Source organism: Staurois parvus, unplaced genomic scaffold (genome assembly GCF_062004578.1).
Source record: "Staurois parvus isolate SC_StPar_1 unplaced genomic scaffold, SC_StPar_1.0 ptg000329l, whole genome shotgun sequence".
Classification (NCBI taxonomy): Eukaryota; Metazoa; Chordata; class Amphibia; order Anura; family Ranidae; genus Staurois; species Staurois parvus.
The window spans coordinates 569,411-594,000 of record NW_028318125.1 but is presented as its reverse complement, the minus strand read 5'-3'; the positions used below and the strand labels follow the sequence as shown (position 1 = coordinate 594,000).

The 24,590-nt window shown below is 44.3% G+C and overlaps 1 protein-coding gene across 1 annotated transcript in view; it reads left to right on the top strand.

Annotated features, from left to right (window-relative positions):
- LOC149457275 (enhancer of mRNA-decapping protein 4-like) overlaps nucleotides 1-20,302 on the top strand; it is a gene marked incomplete at its 5' end in the record, with an annotated part of 340,946 nt that extends 320,644 nt beyond the window's left edge. The window contains one exon of the mRNA XM_089683949.1: nucleotides 18,515-20,302. Coding sequence (XP_089540075.1) covers nucleotides 18,515-18,707 — 193 coding nt within the window. The remainder of the gene's footprint in view (nucleotides 1-18,514) is intronic.
- Between the last annotated feature and the right edge of the window lie 4,288 nt (nucleotides 20,303-24,590).

Below are 24,590 nucleotides of genomic sequence, written 5' to 3'. Positions count from 1 at the left end.
GGCTCTCCTCTCTCCTCACTCTGTGACAGCGTAAGGAAAGTGCAGCCGATAACCGTCAAATGTATTTACATTGTGATCAGCTGTGTCATTGGACAGAGCGATCACAGAGTTTGCCAGGCATGACCCCTCCCAGAACTAGACCAGCATGTAGCCGTCATTGGGCTATAGCCTGGTCGTCAAGTGGCTAAATGTTCTGGAGGAAAAAATCTAGAATGACACATATCTGTGATAATATACTGGTGTGTTTCTTTTAATATGTTCTAAATGTCTTACGGTTATGACATCTTAACTTGCCGTGAGAATGATTTAAAGGCAAATTTGTCTGTTACTTTTTATAAGACATATCTAAAAAAAAAAAAAAAAAAGGGAAAACCGTGAGTACAGACATATGGGACCAGAGCACTGGTCTTAAGCATGAAAACAATCCAAAAAGAGAAAAACAATCTGAATACCTCAATAGTAATAGAATTAGCAGAATATCGGTAAACAACATAAGCATTACAGCGATATATGACCCAGGGGCACACCCTAAGATAAGGTAAGGCACAAGGAACATTAATAAATATCTCCAGATAGCTCACTGTAGAAAATGTAGCAAATGTAGAAAAACAAAGGGAAAGCAGTGTGACGAATCGTCCCTGTGTGATAACATTTTGCCCTTTCTGTTCTGGTTTTCTCCCCTTTGTAAAGCTGGACATGTTTCACAAACATTCTACACTGTTTGTTTAGGGTAATGTGACCTTGTAGTCTTTCACTTCTAATAGAGTTCATACTGTATTGTTAGTTGTAGGGTTTGTTGTGGGTGGGGAAAACCCGGTGCCAGGCTGTCTGGTGGGGGTGGGGTTGAAGCTGTATATACTGAGCTGTGTTTAATAAAGAGTCAGTCATTATTCACCCTACACGAAGTTCCGACTCGTGGTTTTGGGTAGAGCAAAAAGGGAGGGTTTTTTTAGCTATAATATCTGCCTTGGGAGAGTGCTGGAAGACTTGCTGGAAAAGAGGACCATTGGGTGTGACATATAGCTCCGCACGAGGAAGCCCAGGCGGAACGGTTCCGCCACAAGAAGAAACAAGCACAGGAAGTGAGAAAAGGCAGCAGGGGAACCGGGAAAGGACAGGGAGCAGGGCCACACCGGCGGCCACCTGGACAAATCACAGAGGGGGAATATAAGTCATGTCTGAAGTAAGGAAGCCGGTACCTAGGCAGTTGACAGTGAGTCCACTAGTCCAAATGAACGAGGTCTAGGGAGGTACAGCAGGAACACACAATTCCCGAAGGGTCGGGGAGGAGGAGAAATGGAGCCAGACCAACCACAATAACTTATGTTTGTCATAAGTGTCATTGGCAAACACCAACATTTCTTCCATGTACGTAATATCATTAATTGTAGAGATCCACAGAGAAAGGGGAGGAGGGGTGGCCATTTTCCAAAAAAGCGGTAACAGTTGGCGAGTCGCAGGTAGGAAGAAACGCAGTAGGCATTTCTTCTGTGCCACCAAGGAACCCAGTAATATAGAAAGAGGAGCCATCACCAGGGAAGAGGTCAAGGACTCACCATAGATTTTATTATAAACATCAAAGACCTGGTACCAAAAGGATCAAATGCTATCACAATCCCACCAAATGTGAAAATGAGAGTACACAGCCTCACTACAATGCCAGCAAAGGTCGGATGTAGAAGGAAATACCCTATGCAGGGAGAAGGGATTTCTATGCCATCGTGAGAGGAGCTTAAAATGTTTTTCCTGTGAGTAGCAGGATATAGAAGATTAATGGGTGAAATGGAATGATGTAAGCCATTCCTGTCTTGGAAATTCGCTTTAACGAATTTCTCCTTACCGTGAGTACTCGCAGTTGGATGCGCAGAAATCCCCCATAAAGCTGTGTGAATCTTGCTTACCACGACTGCAGCTAAACTACACAATTCCTGCCCATCCAACTGGGTTAGCTCTGTTGAAATGTGGGTGATTGGAGCTCCGTTACCCAAGAATGATCAGGCGACACTCTCAGGATGATGTTTGAATTCACATAGAGAAAATTTTCATTCTCCCCTCTGGTTTTATTACAAATACACACACGCCCCCCCACATGAATAAGGTCAATCCCCTCCCACAGAACAATGCAATGGGGAGTGCCTATACACAGGATGTACATTCCGATTGGAGCATAGCCTTTCCTATTATCTATCACTGGTCCTCCCCCATGAGCCTTCTGAGGTCAGCAGACTTCCTCCCCTTCCCCCCATGAGCCTTCTGAGGTCAGCAGACTTCCTCCCCTTCCCCCCATGAGCTCTCTATGAAGAGCATATTTCCTGTCCTACTAGCTCCTAGCAGTATGTTCATTCTCTGTACAAGCATCCCCTAGGAACATCAGTCTGTACCTGGATGGGCCCGATACGATCTTTATTAAAACACATCCATCCAGATACAGTTCAGGTCGGTAATGGGTTGTAAGATATGCATAAGCCTACACGCGGAGTTCACACCGCTTGGCGCCTTGCGTTATGAAGTCCATGTGGTACTATGCTGCTGATATGTGGATACAGGCCCGCGGTCTACTGCCAGCGGCATTCGCATCGAATGCCGTGGTGGTATACACGCCGGTCTATAAGCGCAGATCCGCCATCTCATCCATTACCGAGCTGAGTACTGTAATACATACATTGTACATGCGCATGGCCCAATTGCAGCCTTCAGAGCTTTAATTAAGCCACACGAGAGACATATGAATAACACTCATATATGACACATTTAAAGTTCAACCAACAATACAAAATTTCCATGACATTCCCCATCAGATATGTCCCTACCCAGATCCACGCCCTGGTATAGGGTGGAAGTTTAGAGTGAATTGCGGAATGTAATAATCTGTAGAGGGAAGCTAAAATGTCTGGCAGGTTCAGAAAGAGAACATAACCGCTCAAACTCAGAGAGCGGGCGATGGATGTGAGAGGAGGAGTGCAAATGTTTACAAAATGAAGATAAGTGCAAAGCGGTCAGCCAATCCCTGGAACCACCTGGGATGAGAGGGAGACCCATCTGAGGGTGAATAAAGTCATGAGCTACCGGCCAGGAGGTGCGGGAGAAGGGACCAAGAACAGAAGAACCTGTCCCTTGTGGAAAGGAAGGATTGTCAAATAGAGATGACAGAGGGGAAGAAAAGGAAGACAGGGTATTGAGGCCACGTCTATACCATAAACGCATGACCACCACAATTAAAGGCGACAAGGCAGGGAGACGCTGTAGGTCACAGCCATAACCCCAGGGGAGAGCTCGTAAATCGATCGGCGATAGGTCTTGTTCCACCATGGAAGAAACCTTACGAAAGGGTCTGGGGAACCAATCAAGCATACATGCCAACAAGGTGGCTCTGTAACACAGCTGAAAATCAGGCAAACCTACTCCACCCAAGAGCTTCTAATAAGTAAGCAACTTGTACTTCAATATCAAAAAACCATGATGCCAAATGAACCTGATCGATATAGAACGCAGGGAGAGGAAGAAACTCCTGTGCACCGAAACTGGGATAGTCTGGAAAACATATCCCAATTTAGGTAAAGTGTCCATCTTAAGGGTGTTAATGCGTCCAAACCAGGGCTAAGAGGAAGCTCCCCATGAGGCCAAGTTTTTACGCAGATGAGAAAGTAGGGGCAGATAACTGAGTAGACTTCAGCAAGATTTGACGGTATCAAAACCCTGAGGTAGGAGCCTTCAGATGCCATTGAAAAGAAAAATTGGAGCGAAGATGAGACAATATGCTGTCGGCCAGAGTAATATCAAGCGCCTTCGTTTCTGAAATGTTCAGCTTAAAGTTACTGTACGAACCAAACCTATGAAACTCGTGAAGTAGACTAGGGAGTGAGATGATTTGCTGTTGCATGTAAACTAGAAGGTCATCTGCATAAAGAGAAATTTTATGATGAGAAGGGGTATGGATACCCACAATAGAATAGTTAGCCCGTATAGCCCACGCAAGGTGTTCCATAACCAAACAAGAGAAAGAGGGCATCCCAGCCTAGTGCTGTTCGAGATAGAGGATGTGCCATTCACTTGAACCATGCCGTGGGATGAGAATAAAGGGACATAATCCTGGCAATAAACCTTGATCCCAAACCTATCTGCTCCAGGGTGAGACACAAAAAACACCAGTCAACTTGATCAAACGCCTTCTCTGCGTCAAACGAAAAAAAGACAGGCCTTCAGGTGATGTTTGATATAGGAAATAAGATAAATCATTTTAGTGGTGTTATCCCTAGCCTCTCGACCCGCAACGAAACCCACCTGATCATGGTGAATCAAAGCTGGGAGGAACGGTGACAAACGATTCGCCATAAGTTTCGCAAATAACTTGACATCTAGGTTAAGCAGGGAAATCGGGCAATAACTACTGCAGAGGGATGGATCCTTATCCGGTTTAGGAATAACCGAAATATTGGCTGAAAGACCGGAAAAGGCAGATAAATGTAGTCAATGACATTAAAAGCTTGGACTAAAAGCTGGGCCAGCAAAGAGGCAAAAGATTTATAGAATCGTGGAGAAAACCCATAAGGACCCAGGCACCTACCAATTTGAGTAATTTAATTGCCCTGAGGACTTCCAGAACAGAAAAAGGCTCCTCAGGATCAATGCCGTATCCGCGATATATGGAGACATAGCAGGGGGGCAAGGGCCAACAGGAGCATCAGGGGTCACAGGAGATAAATTATAGTTGAGAATAGTAATGTTTAAACACCAAGGAGATTCCCTTGTTATGAGTTTTGGTATTACTGGGCGCCTGAATACATTGGATTGGTCGACGGGACGGGCGGGGGTGTTGGGCACATTTATTGGCTAAAGAATAATGAGTATTACGTGCTTTATCACATGCAATGAGGGAGGAGGAGTCCAACAATTGAAGTAGATCCCGGCAGGCATTAGACAGATAAACAGAGAGCAAAGTGCGCTTATGGGTGGACTCTAAGGCCGCGATGATCATATACCGGTGAATCTCTGAAACCCGAGCCTTCTTTAAGCGGGAGCCGTGCTGAACAAAAACCCCCAGAGAACACATTTGAGGGCATCCCATTGGGTAAGGGGACCCGTAGTATCCGAAGCATAGTCAAGAACATAATTTTGGATAGCTTTCATAACCTCCACGACACCTAGGGAGTCTTTTAAGCAGAGTATCATTTAAACACTAGGACAAACGAGAAGACGTAGGGAGGTTGCGTACGGTGAGATGGAAGGAAGAGTGGTCCCGCCATAATAAGTGACCAAGTGAGGCCGAAATGGGGGAATCAAGTAAGATCTGCAAATCAATATGGCTGAAAGATGTGTGAGCCGCCGAGTAATAGGTATAGACCCGCTCCGAAGGGTGCAGAATGCACCAGACATCCTCTAAATGCAAATTATGTTGACAGGATTTAATTTGAGTTAACACTGAGAAGGAAAGAGACAATTTACCCAAGGAAGCATCCAAGGCAGGTGAAAGAGCTTTATTAAAGTCATCTTCCACGATGAAACCACCAAAGGAGGACAATTCGGTCAGAAACGCGGAGAGAAAGGGACCGTGGTACCTATTGGGAGCATAAATATTTGCCACTATAAAGACAAAGTCCTGATGTTTCAATTTAAGAAAAATATGACCAGTACGATCGATGAGGGAGTCCAAGACCTCAGGACTAAAGGTATTGTCAGCACCTGTGGTGGCGAGCTGTTTGATCCACAACTTGGGGTTCCCCAGGGAGCGGAGTCTAAGCCCCAGCCTGCTTGTTCACCAGGGCCCCTGATGGTGGGGATGGACTTGGAGCAGGCTGGAACCAGGTCGTGGCCCCCGGGTACACCCAGCTGAGGTAGAGGAGAACGCTAGCGGGAGCAGGGTACAACGGGAGTAGACACAGGAGATCCAGTTGGCAAGCCGAGGTCAGAACAAGTGGAAAACTCGCAATGTCAGGAATGAAGCCAGGGTCAGTACACAGACTATAAGGATTCTCAGTAGAACACAAGGGAGCTCCGACAACAACGCGTAGCTCAGGCAAAGTGAGACAGACTGAGCATGTCTTAAATAGACAAGCCAGCTAGGAGGCGGGCCAGGAAGTGATGAAAGGGAAGGACATAAATCCCAGGGACTAGCAGACGACGCCCACAGGTGAGCACAGACAAACACACATGAAGGAAACAAGAACAGCAAGGAGGTAAGACTAAACAAACAAGAGGCTGCAGGCTGACTTTTGACAGTACCCCACCTCTTACGAGGTCTCCCCACTTTTTTAGGGCCAGGCTTAAGGGGAAACTTCCGATGAAAATAATTCTTCCAGACGGGGAGCAGAAACATCAGCAGAAGGAATCCAACACCTCTCCTCAGGACCATATCCCTTCCAGTCAATAAGATACAAAAGCTTCTCTCTGATGAACTTAGAATCCAAGATTTGCTTGACATCATACTGATCCGAAGTACTCGCTATTGGGGAAGGATGACGATGATGACGGGAAAACCTGTTGATAATTTACGGTCTCAGAAGAGAAACATGGAAACCATTAGGGATCCTCAGATGTGAAGGGAGGCGCAAAGTTTGAAAGCAACAGGATTGATCTGGCGGAGGATGGTAAATGGACCAATGAAATGAGGAGCAAATTTTATAGAGGGTACTCATAGATGGATATTCTTGGTAGAGAGCCAAGCCTTGTCACCAGGGAGAAATTTGGGCAATGGCGATCTGCAGCCGTTTTGTACTTGGAAACTGCCAGATGTAAATTCTTGGAAACCTCTGCCCAGATGGAATTGAATGATCGTTGTTTATCTGCAGCCGCAGGTACCGTAGAGGAGATAGGAGCAGGAAATGGCACCGAAGGATGATGACCATACATCGTGAAAAAGGGGGACTCGCCAGTACTGGCACTGGCATGGTTATTAAGGGCAAACTCTGCCAATGGTAGAAGGTCTACCCAATCATCCTGATGGGCCAAAATGAAGGCACGAATATAGCGTTCAATGTTCTGGTTGACCCTTTCGGTTTGACCATTAGACTGCGGATGAAAGGCTGAAGAGAAGTCAAACTCGACTCCGAAGGACGTGGGTAGAGCCCTCCAGAAGCGAGCTGTAAATTGAATCCCTCTATCCGAAACAATGTGAGAAGGCATACCGTGAGGACAGAAGATTCCGTTAATGAAGTTGGAGGCCAACGTGACGGCCGAAGGAAGTCCCGGAAGTGGAGTTAGGTGGCACATTTTAGAAAACCTGTCCACAACCACCCAGAGAACAGTGGAACCAGCTGAAGGGGGTCTTGACGGTCCCACAGTGGCGAGGCCCACGCCATTGCTTCACCTGAAAGCAGGGAGATCATGTATGCCACTTTGGAATGATCAGTTGGGAAATGATCGGCTGCTAGTTCAAAATGAATCGAGCACTGATTGATGAAACCTCGACAAGCCTTGGGATCACCAGAGAAGTGAGGCGGAGGAGGCAGCTGGAGTCTCGAAGGATGGTGTTCCACTGGGAGAACAGCGGAAGGTGGAACAGCAGGAGCCGGAGCAGGGGCCGAAAACAAAGCCGAAGCAGAGGGAGAGGAATTGACCCCAGACTGTAGCTGATCCAACCGGGAGGAAAGTTCTTGCAGATGGTGCATAATCTGTTCTTGAAAGGCCTGCTGGACATCTACTCTCTGCACCAAACCCTGAAGTTGTTCCAGGAGAGGCCACGGTGTCTCTGAGGAGCGCATGGCCTGAGCAAACTGTCAGCACCTGTGGTGGTGAGCTCTTTGATCCACAACTTGGGGTTCCCCAGGGCGCGAAGTCTAAGCCCCAGGCTGCTTGTTAACCAGGGCCCCTGATGGTGGGGATGGACTTGGAGCAGGCTGGAACCAGGTTGCGGCCCCCAGGTACACCCAGCTGAGGTAGCGGGAGCAGGGTACAACGGGAGTAGACACGGGAGATCCAGTTGGCAAGCCGAGGTCAGGACAGGTGGAAAACTAGCAATGACAGGAACGAAGCCAGGATAGGTTCACAGATAGACTATTAGGATTCTCAGAGCACAAGAGAGCTCCAACAACAATGCGTAGCTCAAGCAAAGTGAGACAGACTGAGCATGTCTTAAATAGTCAAGCGAGCTAGGAGAGGGGCCAGGAAGTGATGAAAGGGAAGGACATAAAACCCAGGGAATAGCAGATGACACCCACAGGTGAGCACAGACAAGCACACATGTGAAGGAAACAAGAACAGCAAGGAGGTACGACTAAAAAAACAAGAGGCTGCAGGCTAACTTGTGACAGGTATTATGGAAGACCATGGAGACCCTCTTAGACCTGGCTTGTGTATTAGTACTGTGCTATCATTGGGTGTATTAGTGACTCTGGACAACCGGAATACTGTCCGTGCGGAAATGGGTCTCCTGAAGGAGCAAAATTTGGGATCTAATCTTATGAAAGTGATATAATACAGTGCGTCAAAAAAAAAAAACAGAGGCCTAGGTGGGGAACGTCAAAGGCACACTGAGCAGGTCCCGGCCAGGCCTCCCGCAGGGAAATGGAAACCAAGAGGGAAGCTACTCAAGTGGAAGAGCAACCTCCTAATGAAAAATGTGTATATCATACCCTCAGATAAATGGAGGAAAACATGCCATCCTCCTCTCCAGAGAAGCAGGAACCCGCGAGCAGCGGGAGAGCTCCCCCACAAAAATGGGGAGGTCATAGAGAAGAGGGGCGTGAAACCCTCACCGGAAGGATTGAAGGAGCCCCCTTCCATCCCCCTCCCCCCCTCCCAAAAAACACAGGCGGTAGAACTCGAGAGCTAACCCCAAACCAAAACATGCAAGGTATGGATAAAGAAGAAAAACACATGTAACCATTACAGTTCAAGAAAAATAAAATGTAGTGATTTAAGAGCATGGAACCAACAGAACCCCGAAAAAAACGTAGTAGGGGCGGAGGCCATACAGTCAAATGCAAACGCAAATAGAAAAAAGAAAACCTCCCATTGCAAGGCAGCTGGAAAGTCAGCCAGAATCTTCTGAGAGGAGGACCTGGAGCGCTTCTTCCTGCTAGACCACTGCCATTATGGGGTAAAAGGAAGACCTGGAGTCGGCAGTTGAAAGGGCCAGTCCGGAAAAGCCACTTGAGGCAGTTCAAAGTGCCGAGGAAGGTGGGCAGGTCCCCAAGAGTGCGGGACTGTGCAGATTTACCATTCTGGGAGGCACTGAGTTGAAAGGGGAACCGCCATTGGTATCTAATGTGTCGATTCCGTAACAGCTGAGTGAGTGGGAGCAGGGCCCTGTGCATGTTCAGTGTCTGGCGGGAATGGTCAGGGAGGAGCATCACTGGTATCTATTTAACTACTTGCCAATCGCAGATGGCCGAATGACGGCTACACTGCAGCTGGCCAGTTCTGGGAGGGCGTCATATGACATCCTCCCAGAACGTGCTCTCCTGCGCGCCCCCGGGAGCGTGCACTTGGCGATCTCCGTGATCGCTGTGTCCTACGGACACAGCTGATCACGTGATGTGGTAAAAGGCCAATCAACGGTCTTTTACCACGTGATCAGCCGTGTCCAATGACAGGCTGATCATCGGGAAATGCAATTGCCGGTTCTCGGCTGCACTTTCTTCACGCTGTCAGAGTGCGAGGAAAGTACTGCCGAGAACGGCAGTTGTCAGAGCAGGGATCGGCACCGATCATCAGGGCACTTATGGTCTGTGCCCAGCAGTGCCACCCACCAGTTCCGCCCACCTGTGCCCAGCACTGCACCCACCTGTGCCACCCAGCAGTGCCACCTACCTGTGCCCAAAAGTGCCACCTACCTGTGCCCAAAAGTGCTGCCAGTCAGTGCTGTCAGTCAGTGCCACCAGTTAGTGCCCAGCAGTTGCGCCAGTCAATGCCCAGCAGTGATGCCAGTCAGTGCTGCCTATCCGTGCCACCTCAGTGCTGCCTATCAGTGCCGCCTATCTGTGCCACCTCAGTGCTGCCTATCAGTGCCGCCTATTAGTGCCCATCAGTGCTGTCTCATCAACGCACATCAGTGAAGGAGAAAAATTACCTGTTTGAAAAATTTTATAATAGAAACAAAGAAACTTTCTTCAAATTTTTTTTGTTTATAGCGCAAAAAGTAAAGTGCCCAGCGGCGATTAAATACCACCAAAAGAAAGCTCTATTTGTGAGAAAAAAAAATGTTAAAAATTTCAATTTGCATGACCGCACAATTGTCAATCAAAGTGTGACAGCGCTGACAATTAACCAGATGGTATCTTGTGTGCTGGCTGCAAGCATAAAGGTATCCTTGACCTTGAAATAGTGAACCCTGCATAAAATATTACGAACAAAAGAGTCAGGATTCCTGGGGCTCAGCGGGGCGGTGTACGCGGTCCAGCTCAATATATGCATCTTTAGGCTATTGTAGTAACTGGTTGAAGATGGCAGTGACCGATGCAACTAAATCCTTAGAGTCTATGGACTCTGGAACACCGATCCGTATATTGTTGTGGCGGTTCCTCTTCACCATATCATCCTGTTGGTACATGAGTTTTTGTAGTAGGACCATATGAGAGTTGAGGGTCTCTTCATGGGTATCAGGTACCTGGTGATGGAGGCCAATGGAGAGAGGGCTTCCCTTGCGGCTAAGTTCCAGATTCCCCTGAGAGTGGGACCACGGGAGTCAGACCCAAAGTGGCACAGGTCTCCTGTAGGAGTGCTTGTTGGTGGTCCACCCAGGAGCACAGCTGATGCACAGAGATGAGGCCTGCAGACAGGTGGCACATGTGCGAGGTATGCAAGCCCTTCCGGGAATAGAGGATTACTGCATAGCCGGTTCAAGCCAAGGTCAGGTACCAGGTGGGAATCAGACAGCAGACGTAGTCAAATGGGATAGCCGAGGTCATACACCGAGGAGCGAGAGAGAGAGTATCCATTAGCCAAGCCGAGGTCAGATCATGGGTAATGCAGAGTAGGCAGGTCCAAGATCAAGCCGAGTCGGTACCAGGAAGTCACAGGTCACGATAACACAGGAACAAGGTACAGGGAGCTAGAGATCATCCAGCAACTTGAGGGAGTGAAGAGCCTCCTTTATAAAGGTAGTTTGACGGCAAAACTGGGCCTTATGCGTGTATTTCTGCGGCCATGTAGGGTACTGATGGAAATGCCCGGTCTTCCAGGACTTCTGCCGTGGATAGAACCCTGACAATGGGACTGTAATGCATTACAAAGGCCATCATAGGTATTTTCCATGTTTTCCATACGTATAAAAAGATCTTTAAGATCTGAGATCTCTTATTTGTATGTGTTCTCTGTGCGCTTCACACAATGTTCAAAGTCCACGTTAGTAGGTAGGTGTCAGGAATGGACTTGCCAATGGTGGTGGGACTCACCTGCCTTGTGGGCTGCAGTACCAAGGCTGGCCAGCGGGTGCTCTCAGCAGCCAGAATCTCACTCCTGCAATCAGGCCATCACCTGAGGCTGATTGCAGGAGGTGTATTTAAGCAGGACCAGGCCTGTGATCAGTGCCATGGTGTATGTTTCCCATGAGCCCCTGTACCTTGTATCCTGTGTTCCTGTTCTGCCTATCTGATTTGTTGCCGACCCTGCCTGATCCTGACCTCTGCTGACTTCTCCTGCTTGATCCCTGGCTCATTTGACTACCTCTCCTGGACATCCCTAATCTGAACTCCTGTTACCGACCCTAGCGAGTGACCTGACTACTCTTCTGCCTGCTGCCTAGTACCACGCTGACCCGCTGTTACCGACCCGGCCCGTCTGAGCACGCTAATTACTCTGCCATCCATCCATCCTGCACGGATCCAGCTCACACCTACCTCTTCACATCAGGCTCTCTACCTGCATATACCTCTGGCGGTACCCTCTACCACGAGCAGGTGTACTCAGGGGCTGCGACCTGGTTCCTGTCTGCTCCAAGTCCATCCCCACCATCAGGGGCCCTGGTGAATAAGCAGACTGGGACTTAGACTCCGCGCCCTGGGGAAGCCTGTCCTGAGGACTGCTAGAGGTACCACCAGACAGTTGTTAACCATACGGCCGGCCTGACTATTCCACCTCTCCAGCCCTGACTACGCCTGTGTTCCTGCACATACTAATATTAGTGGAAGGTTGGTGTGTTTACTGTGCGTTTTTATATATTTGGGTGCCTAATAATAAATTATATTGTTATATCATTCCTGAAGCCGGTTACTTCCTTGTGCCAGTCCACACGTTTCTGGTCACACCCGGATCCCTGACAGTAGGGATCTAATATATTCATGTAAGGACCTGATGTGGGACTGTATGTCCAAGCCATCCCCAGAGCAAAGAGATGTCTGAGAGGGGCTACGGGACCGTTGGGAGAGCCTGTCAGTCCCCAGAAGAGGAGAGTCCTGGGAGCTCACCTGCATGTTCGCTTGTGGCCCTGTGTCCGGAGGAGAAGGCGAGGTTGGTGCCATCTTGCCTGCTGGAGTATGCGAGGCCGCAGACCTCGTTAAGGACCAGCCTAAATCACCGCCGAATCGCCCCCCACCTGACTTCCTGGAGTTCCCATGCTGGTTTCTGCCCATGGAGGAAGTGACAGGTGTGGAGTAGAGGGTAAATATCCCCGCGGGAGTAGTGTGGACCAGGAGCTGCCATAGGACACCTCCTACAGCTCCTTGTGCCAAGCCACGCCCCAAGAACGATTGATTTAAAGTACATCTCTACCTTGGTTAAAGGCATGCATGTGATTACATATTTTTAAAGTGTAACTCCACTTCCATGGGAAAAATGTAGCAAATAAAAAATGTATGGCGTATACAATTATGACCTATGTGAGCCATATTGTAATTGGATGTTATTAAAAATGACCTTTGCCGGGGGCGCATGCGCCGCCGGCTAGCGGATGACAGCTAACGGATTGGAGCTCCGTTCGCCCGCCAGTGACATCTCAGCACACACCGAGCCCAGCAAACACTACGGGCACACAACTAAGGGTCATAGAACCCTCGTACAGCATGACCCGATGCAGGAAACCACCAGGGCAACCGAGGAAGCTAACTAACTTCTTCCTAGCCCTCGGTCCCTGTCGACAAGATGGCGCCGGCTGCATGACAGGCAGCCTCTCCTCACATGGAGACACAGAAGGAGGCACAGCATACCACCCGTACCCCAGGATGAAGGCACTACTGTACCCAGGAGACCCGGGTGAGTCCTCTCCTCCCCTGTCTCCTACTACTAGCAGCCCAGCCAAATCCAGACCTAGATTGGATACTGTTGTCCCCTCTGACAGCCTTCCTTTCTACTCTCAAATCCTGACAACAACTCTCCATCTTTGATTCCTATCCTGCCTCTGACCAACCTATCATGGAAATCTCCATGAAAAACATGCTTCTTTGTCTGCAACAAACGCTGCATAACGACTTGACGGCGACATTATCCCAAATCTCCAATACAGTACAAAAACAAGAACAACGTATTCACCATATTGAATGATATTGCACCGCACATAATGACCTCATAGATGAACACGCAGATCATGAAGCGGAGATTGACCAAGTAAACCTCAAAGTAGCAGACCTAGAAGATCGCTCCAGGCGAAACAACATCAAATTCCGCGGTATACCAGAATCTATCACAGCAGACGCCATAGTCCCATTCATCCAACAACTTATGAAGCACATCATCCCTACGCTCACAGATGTGGAACTAGCCATAGACCTGGCACATCGAATTCCCAAACCATCATTCCTTCCCGCCGCAATTCCCAGGGATACATTGGCACGCATACATTTTTATCACGTGAAAGAGAGAATGATAGCTGCCAGAAATCCCAACAGCACATGCAAGTATCAAATTATTTGCTGATCTATCCAAAACGACGCTCCTCAACCGCAAGAAACTCGTCACCATGACGAAAGCACTGCGGAACCACGGAATAGGATACCAGTGGGGTTTCCCCACAAAATTAACTGTTAAACACCAAGGCAGGATCCACACGATCAAAACCCTAGAAGCAAGTATAGAACTTTTGAAAACGTGGAACATCATTCCGGTGGACACTCACCAACCCGCCTTCAACCGACCGCAGCAAATGGATGCAGAATGGTCATGACCTCAAACCAGCCTGTACTCTAGAGCTCTCCACAAAATGGGCATTGCTCCATAAACAACTAAAACTGGCAACCGGCCCTGTATGGACTTCCTAATACTTCAAGTTTCTTCCCAGCATGATTCCTATAGCAAATCATACTTGCTCAAGCCTCCTTGTTATGCAGTAGCATATGATGCTACCCATGTTACTTGTATTTTTTGCAAGTCTTTTTTATTCCTCCTCCTTCCCCACAGTACCAGTCAATTTGTACAAATCTACCCTCCTCACAGTCCTCCAGTACAAGATGAAAACCTCCTTCCACGACAACGATCGACACAAGTCCAAAACAGATCCTCATCGGATGATCACTACCCAAGCCATGAAGAACCCCATCTTTCTCCACTCTCTTTGAAATATCAATACCTCATACAAACCATCAACAATAGAAAAAGATGATTAATATATCATCGCTAAATGTCAGAGGCCTCGACTCGCCTTATAAAAGATCCTTACTTTTGAGAGAAGCTCGATCTTTACAAGCGGACGTACTATTCCTACAAGAGACCCACTTCGCCTCTACTAAAATCCCCAAGTTTAATATCCACCGTTATACCTCAATTTATATGTCAACAGACCCCAAGAAAAATAACAGGATCATCACAGTCATAAGAGACTCCCTCCAATTAATTTCTGAAACAGTGGACCCACAAGGCCGCTACCATATATTGATCTGTAAAATCACAGACATTCTGTATACACTAGTCAACGTCTATAGCCCAAATGCTAATCATCTTCAATTCTTCAACAAACGCAACGCAATCATCTCTCAACACAGAAAAGGCAGACTAATCATTGGCGGGGACGTCAACATCATCGGTAACCCGCTCCTAGACTCCTCCTCCAATAGACACGCTTCCAAACAGACCCTTATCCACTTTCTACTCTCCAACGATTTTTATGATGCCTGGCGATGCCAACACAGCACGGAAAGGGACTACACATACTATTCTCTGTCTCATCTATCCTACTCCAGAATAGACTTCATCATCGACAAATGGACTCTGCAACATGTTACTTCCTCTAAGATTGGCACCATCACATGGTCAGACCATGCCCCGATTACTATCTTTCTTGACACAATCAATACTCACAGATCCCTCGGCTATGGCGACTGAACTCATCCCTACTGAAAAATCCAGATCTCAAGAAACGCATATTGGATGCACATCACACATTTTTTTAACTCAATGATACAACTGACATATCTATTTCCACACTATGGGCTACTTACAAGGTATACATGAGAGGTATTCTCATACAACTTAATTCCCACATCACCAAACAAAGAAACCAACAAATAGACAAACTCCTCTCCTCCATCAAATCAAAAGAAGAAATCAACAAAAAATCCCCAGACCCCTTAATCTCTTCCTCGCTTAATACAGACAGAAGCAAACTACGATCCCTTTTATTATAGAAATATGACCTTAATCTCCAAAAGATGAAACTAAAATATTACCCATTAGGAAACCAAGCTAATTCAGTACTATCTAAACTCCTCAAACAAAAACGTCTCAAAATCTAAAATTGCATCAATTAAACACCCAACCTCCCATACCTTATATACCAACCCACAAGATATAGCTAACGCTTTTGCAAATTATTATTAAAATTTATACAACCTTAAAAATGATCCCAACACCACGCAACCTACACTCACATCCATACAAACATTCTTACATACAACAAAACTCCCCCAGCTCTCACCATCCCAACTTGCTGAAATTTCTATCCCAATCTCCCCCAAAGAGATAGAAACAACTATTTATACACTACCACTAAACAAAGCTCCGGGAAATGACGGATACACAAATGAATACTTCAAGCAACTTGCCCCAGAACTATCACCATACCGGACCAGACTTTTTAATAATGCAGCTGAAACTGGCATATTCCCTAGAGACATGCTACAATCTATTATCACAACTATACCAAAACCTGGAAAAGACCCATAACTTGTCCAAAATTATAGGCCGATATCACTACTTAATACTGATATAAAACTCTACGCAAAAATCATATCACGCAGACTTCTCTCCTATCTTCCTACCCTAATACATCCAGACCAAGTAGGTTTCATTCCAGGCCGCCAAGCACCAGACCCTACAAGAAGAATCATATCACTCCTCTACAATCTAAAACTTTCTAAGTGCCCCTCCTTGCTACTATCCATAGACTCCAAAAAAGCATTTGACCGCATACACTGGAAATTTGTGCAACTCATACTCCAGAAATTTGGAATTACAGGTCGGATGTTTACAGCCATACTATCCCTATATTCACACCCCTCGGCGAGAGTACTAACAGATGGAAGACTATCCGATCCTTTCGACATCACAAACGGCACTAGATAAGGCTGCCCACTCTCCCCGATAATATTCGCACTCCTCATCGAACCCTTGGCTTCCAAACTCAGAGATGACCTGTCATTTACCGGCATTAAACATCTCAATACAGAACATAAAACCAGCCTATTTGCAGATGACATCATTTTGATGGTGAACAGTCCCAACAAATCCCTCACAACAATTCATAACCATCTCCATACCTACTCGACAGTCTCCTACTATAAACTCAATGAACCCAAATCTTCAATATTTAATCTTCATATATCACTCCAAGACCAAAAATTGATTACACAATTTCCATTTTCCTGGGAAACCCACAGTATCCCATATCTAGGAATCAGATTAACCGCAACAACAGACCAACCATACCTTTTCAAATCACAAGAAACTCCTTGAAACTATCCCCCACGAAATTACTACTCTCCGCACTTCAGAACTCTCCAAACTAGGTCGAGTAGCAACTCTGAAAATGTACATACTACCCAAAATCCTGTACATATTCTGCACGCTTCCAATGCTTTCTTCTCCAGACTGCAAACAATCCTCACAAAATTCCTATGGAACTCCAAAAAACCCAGATGCACTACTAACCTTCTCATACGCACCACAACCAGAGAAGGAGCAGGCTTCCCCCACCTGAAATCTTACTACAATCTTACTCCCGTTAAGCTCTCTACCTACTATCCAAAACACTCCTCTTCTTGCTGGAGACAATGTGGTGAAATCGTTCCAACGCTGCACATCCTCTGGTCCTGCAAAACAGTTAGATCCTACTGGAATAGCGTTTCAATTTTATCTCTGAAATATCTGGAACCTGGATCACCTCAAATCCTTCTTTAGCACTCCTACATATCGGAATCGAAAAATTTTCACCTAGCTCCTGCACCATCATTACCCATACACTTTTCGCAGCCAAAATTAACATCACTAGATTATAGAACACCACCAAACGCTCCTTCTCTCACATCCCTGATCCAAGATCTCAATTTCCAATGTAGCATGGAAAAGAGATCAGCATCAAATAACTCCTCTCAATATAAATTCACTCCTCAATGGGCTTGATGGTTACACAATCCAAAGTGCTCCATACAACTCTGATAAATACATCGCAATTTTAAAACCAAAAACCATTAACCAAACCTAGACTGGTACTTCCTCCCCTACCAAGTTACATACCCCCCCCTTCCTTTCCTCCCTACCTTCTCCTGTTTAATACTTCCCACAATACCTCATACACTTTGCCAAGTTCAACATACTAACTAGAAAACCTCTGATGATATTGTCTTATAGACCCTTACAACACCCCCCAATATCCGGAGGGATAAAATACTCTTGTCTATACTGTATTACGACATTTTCTGTTGAACTGTATAACATCAATCTGTTACGTCTTTAAAACCTTCAATAAAAATGATTGAAACTAAAAAATTACCTTTCCTTTTCAATCTGCAGCGCTGTAATTTTCTGTCAAATCCAGTACATAATGGCTACATGGAGGCATTCTGTACTCAGATGATGTACAGATCGCCCCCTGAAAGTGTTTGTCCTGCCTGTGTGATTGACAGCAGCTGATTGATAAATGTAAAAACACTCCCATACAGATTCACTCAGATGCACGTGGACACAGACAAACAGCAATTTCTTCTGAATAACAAATGGTATGAGTCTGCAATAAAGTTTGTTAAAATCCCTGCAGTGTACGTAGATCATCCACAGGAGGATTTGTTTTGTTTTTTTTTTCTCAACAAAAGTGGTGTTACTATTTAGGAACAGTAATAGAGCTTTAAAACAAGCCCTCGCTTAATTATTTAGCTTCATTTACTGTAAATTAATGAATTAAAGATCACAAAGGCTATAAAGTCAGGTTTCAATCTGTTTTTAACCATTTGACCCCAACTTAATACATAAATATGGCATCACAGAAGTAGGCATAGGTTTACTTTAGGATTTGTATGCTTTTCATTCATTGGTAATGTTTATTTTCTTGTGAACAGTACCCCTTTCTTTTTCAAAATCAAAAATAAAACGTCATTTATATTTACTGTATATAAAAATATATTTTTAAAGTTTTTAAAATTACTGTTTTCTTTTGTAGCTATTTAGAAGAAGCAGTGATGCATCTGGATCACAGTGACCCTGTAACTCGAGATCACATGGGCAGCGTAATGACTCAAGTGCGACAGAAATTGTTTCAGTTCTTGCAAGTGGAGCCTCACAACCCTTTACAGAAGCCTGCTCGGCGACTAATGATTATGTTACAAGGGATGGTCACCTCAAATATGAGCTAGATGCAAATTTTGTTCTGACTTCACTTGTCTATTAACAGACTGAAAAGTTTGAGATTTATAATACGATTATGTCATTAAGATGCATTTAAACTGTCCTGTTCTTAAGAGTACCTATACTAAAATGTTAAAGTGTAAGTCCACGTTTGGGTGACTTTACATAGCTACACAGGTCTGGACTTGCACATGAAGTCTGTAGCAACTGTTATGCTACAGCCCAGCATGCAGTGCAATGCCACATTTATTTCTGCTCTCTTTTAGGCAGACATTAAGCAGGTAGCTGCGATGCCTTGTCTCCTACAGTCTCATTCTCTTGATGTCAGAGGAGACAGCATTGCATTGGCCAAAGCAATTGTCTGAAACTAAAAGCAAATAGTAAGTAAGCACATTTATGTGCAAGCCTGTAACTATGTAATTGCTGCAAACCTTCTGAAAGTAAACTTATACTTGAATTCTTTAAGTCTGGCATTGTGAAAGGGCAAGAAAAAAGCAGAATTATTTAATTTTGCTAAAGAAAACGTGCTCCCTCATATGTCTGTTCTCATGGTCCATGTCATGCTATTAAGTGTATGGTTTCTGAATAATATTTGTGGGGAAGTTACCATCAGAACCAATACGTCTGCTACTTCTCAAGAATACTAATTCTCCTCTTTGAGGAAAACTGTGTGACCCCTCTGATATAGCCCAACCAGACTGTGGACATTAAATAACTTCAAATTACTAGTTGAGTGCATTTCCACAATGGAGATGTGGCCTTCTCTGTGTTTGGAGTACAATCTAATTTGATTGTTGCATGTTATCCACATGTAAGCCTTTTTTAGGTGACCAGTCAGCTTAAAGTATACTTTTGCTGTTAGTGAATTTGTCACTTACCTATCTCCACCCACCTCTTAAGTAGTGGGTTCCGCAGATTCATACCTCAAATGTGTGCACAACAGGTGCAGATCCCATTGAAGGCTGTTGTGACAAGAAGGCTGTATGAAGGACAAGGTTGGGGGACACAGTTGTAGGCATCTGTTTTCCCACAGGAAGTCCGCTTTGTAAAGGGGTTCTAAAAGGGCAACATCACTATGAGAGAAGTTGTCTTTAAGCATGAATTCCTAAAAAAAAAAAAAAAAAAAAAAAAAAAACTATACCATGTGCCTATGTTACTAAATGTTTATAAAGGAAATTATATCTTTTTGTAGTACCAGCACGCCAATAAATATGTCACTGATTTCCTGGAATATCCTATTTTGTATATCCTAAATGGTGGAATTTTAAGGTTGAATTAATGTGTTAGTCATTTCCTTTTCAGTTATCCAAGCAATAAAGCAGAATTGTTTTAAGGGACTTAGAAATCTGCAGTGTTAACTTTTCTTGTTTTTTATTTCAGCGCATTTGGTAACATACATGTGAGGGTGTTTGTAGTTGTTACTAATCACTTTTACATGTTCTTTATACACAAAACATTTGCTTAAAAAAAAAAAACCACAGACCTACAATAACATGTTTTGGTAGAGTAAATAATGTTTTATTAATATTTCCAGTGTGTTATGTTAAAATATAACTTAGTTGTCTTATATGTTTTCTGATTAAAGAATTTTACTTTAAACATATAGGTGAACTCTGGTGCAGTTAAATAATTGTATATCTCATCTGTAAGTTCCTTGGAAAACACATATGCTACTTTTATTGTAGGTATGTAAAGTATGAGGTGAAGCCTTTCGTTGCAGCTCTTGCACCTCCCTGTAGTCAATGCAAATGTGTAACTTACAGTTGTGTACATGGTAATGGTACATACAGCTGTATACAATATACCATTTTTAAAGAAAACATGAGTGAGCAGGCAAAACACATTTCTTTTATTTCTTATGAGATTCATATTCAACTGTAGGTCATAACAGAATGGCACAATCATAAAGTAAAACAAAACATGCCAACAAGTAAACAAATTAAATGACCCCTGTTCAAAGGTCTGCATACCCTTAGTTTTTAATACTGTGGTTTGCCCCCATTTAGCATCAATAATAGCGTGCAGTCTTTTGTAATTTGTCTATGAGGCCACACATTTTTGCAGGTGGAAGAGCTGCCCATTCATGAGAAGTGTATATTATCCTGCTCCTCTAATACCTTAGGAGTGAAAACCAAATGATGTGATGAGGTGTCAGATTAACACTTAAAACAAAATGTGATCCTGCAGTATATGTATAAATAAACTTAGAAAGTGATGCTGCACCTTCCTCTTTACCAATAAATGCTTACTATCTAAGTCTTGTGTGAGATAATGTATACACACACACACACAGAAGTGAGTACACCCCTTACATTTTTGTAAATATTTTAATATATTTTTTCATATGACAACACTGAAGAAATGACACTTTGCTACAATGTAAAGTAGTGAGTGTGTAGCTTGTATAACAGTGTAAATTTGCTGTCCCCTCAAAATAACACAACACACAGCCATTAATGTCAGCCAACCGCAACAAAAGTGAGTACACCCCTAAGTGAAAATGTCCAAATTGGGCCCAATTAGCCATTTTTCCTCCTGGGTGTCATGTGACTCATTAGTGTTACAAGGTATCAAGGCAGATACCAGTCCTGTTGATGGGTTAAGGACCTTCTACAGCCCTCTCCAGCTCTCCTAGAGTAACTGTCTCATGGAATCTCCTCCATGCTCTTGAGACTGTGCTGGGAACCTTCTGGCAATGGCACGTATTGATGTGCCATCCTAGAGGAGTTGGACTTCCTGTGCAACCTCTGTAGGTTCCAGATATCGCCTCATGCTGCCAGTAGTGACACTGACCCTAGCCAGCGCTGAGCAAACTGTTGGCACTATATAAATCCTGTATAATAATAATAGCCAAATGCAAAACTAGTGAAAAACAGTGAGAAAAGCTGAGTAGGGAAAAAAATGTCAGTGTCTCCACCTGTAAAACCATTCCTGTTTTGGGGGTCGTCTCATTGTTGCTCATCTGGTTCACCTTTTAATTTCATTAACGCCAAAGCAGCTGAAACTGAATTACAAACCCCTCTGCTGCTTAACAGATCAGATCAATATCCCAGGAGGGGATATCCCAGGGGGTAATGTATGAGGGGTGCATTTGCAATTAAACTCTCTACCTTCCTTGTAATCCTGTAAGTTTCTTTCAAATTTACCTAATGTTTTGTGGACCACATTGTCTTCAAATTTCTTATTATCATCAAGTACTTGGGACCAATTTCCAAAGAAGAATTAAATTAACGATTTTCTCTTTGTTTTGTACCAGTTTTTTAGCTTGAACTAATTTCCTATCCCTTTTGTTTTATAATTAATTGGATCCACTTTGTCATGCAAAATTCAGCAAAGAGACACCAATCTTTTTTTTATCCTAAGGACCTTTTGATGGACACATATACGACCTATTTAGGGGGACAGACAATCACCAACAAAGAGAACCTCTGCAAGGTCCTGTGTTAGATTCATCAGAGGTTATAGTGATGACTCTAGAGCATCACTAATATTCTCAAACGACATTGGCATATTCTACAATCTGATCCCAAACTAGGGTCCCATTTCCCTCAGGTCCCACAGGTAACACTTAAAAGAGCACGGACCTTGAAAAACCGTATAGCCCCCAGTAAATTAAAAGGCCCATCTAATAACAAACATAGTGATATCAGACTTTATTTTGACACCAGAATAGGGATCTTCCAATGTCGCAAGCGGGGCTGTCTGACATGCCAGTTCATAAAACATGGACTATCATTCTTTACTGACAGTACTAGTAATCTTTTTTTCTATTAAACAGTGTATACCATGCTCTGCGGAGTATGTGATATATGTCTTCCAATGCCCTAGCAAGTTATTATATGTTGGGCACACTAAACGTACCCAAAGCAAGAGAGTTTGGAGAACCTTGAAGGCTGATAGAGGAGGGCAAGGACCAACATAGTATTCCTCGTCCCATTGTCTAAGCTACAACTTTTTTCTGACCACTTGGGTTAGTTCCTTTATTCACTATTAGCAACTCTTACTCATTATCTTTTGCATTATTTTCATTATTAGATTTAGTTTGTTATATATTATTTTGTTATTAATTTTGTCTGATTTATTCTTTGCATTTAAACTTTCAGATTTGCATCTATATTTGTTTGTATTTACAATCTTGTTACATGTTACTTATACTTCCTAAGCCAGTTCCGGTCAGATGACCTAAAGAAGGGGCCCCGAAACATGCTGTTGTCTTAGTAACTGGCTGTTTTATACCCTGCTTGTCCATTGGTTTCAGCCTAACTTCCAGCCAAAATTTGCCCTTATTCCGTATCTCCTGCTCAGTATCACGCCAGGACCGTGATGCCATATACAGGCCAGCTGCTTCCTGACCAGCAGCCAAGACTTGAGAGGACCCCGGAAGATCACTTCCCCTTCGGCTCTTACTGGCCTCTCGCATCAGCTTCCTACCAGCTTACCAACGCACTTCCGGTGCGATGATAGCGTCCTCCCCAGTCATCCAGTGTCCCCATAAGCTGGATTTCATCACTGCTGGCAACCTTCCATCCTTTCAGCTGGACATTACTAGGGCGATGAGTCACCAAAGCAATTTAGAGTTCTGTACAACCTCTTATGCAACAGTGCTTTTAATACTTGCTTTACTTAAATAAATGTGTCATATACATTTTACCTCCATTTACTCCTTGGGTGGACAAATTTGTTTTATTGTGGACTCTAATCCCTAGCGCTCTTTATACATTTGTACTTCTTCTCTTCATCTGGTTCATATGATGCTGTGAGCTACCTTTTTTTGTCATTCATGCCACAAACTGATGCTCAATAACCACCTTTCATTCACCTTAGCGCCCAGGCCCCTGGTTTTCATTATTTGAGATCACTATACATTCTTTCTCAAAAATTCCTCCTGGCCCTAGTAAACTCGCCCATGGGAATAGCTTAAATGGTGTGTTCAGGATGACAACCAGAGGCCAGGAGAAGTGAGTTCCCTGCACTCTGCTGACGGATGGTTTGTGTAGATACCTTACCTATTTTAGCATCTCTCATCGGGGGCAAATCCAAGAAATTGATAGAAGTCCTCCCAGTCTTATACGAAAATTCCAAATCAAACACTTCCCTGCTGCCCTATAGTAAATGTATTGCTGCAGGGCTGTGCAAAATCACGTGTATATATACATGATTTGCATTTCCGGGTAGGAAGCGTGTACGCCATTGGCGGCTAGGCATGTCAATCCCGGAGGGAGATTCCCCGCCGTCACCCGGCAATTGCCGTGCAAAGCTGACATGGGAGAGACCTGTGTGTAAACAAAACAGGTCTCTCTCCTGCCAGCAAGGACATGCTGTTATGTATTTCTTTGCACAGCAGAGAAATACAAAACAGCATGTCTCCAAGTTAAACCGGCACACAGTTAACCCTTTGATTGCCCAAAAGGTAACCCCTTCTTGCCCAGTGTCATTAGTACAGTGTCAGTGCTTTTTATTAGCACTGATCACTGCATTAGTGTCAGTGGCAGTTAGTTCCCACCCAGCTTCAGAATGCCCGCCGCATTCCCTTTCTAAGTTGTTGATCGCCACCATTACTAGTACAAAATATAAATTCCAGTATGTATATCACCATTTGTAGACGCTATAACTTTAACGTAAACCAATTCATTTACATGTATTGGGATTTTTTCTTTTTTAGCAAAGATGTAGCAGAATACATTTTGGGCTAAATTTATGATGAAATTTAATCTTTAAATTTTTTTATTGGACATGTTTAATAGCAAAACAACATTTTTTTTTACCAAATTTTCAATCTTTTTTTGCTTATAGTGTATATAAAATGCAGAGGTGATCAAATACCACCTAAAGAAAGCTTTATTTTTTGGAGAAAAAAAGGACATAAATTTATTTTATGTACAGCATTGGAT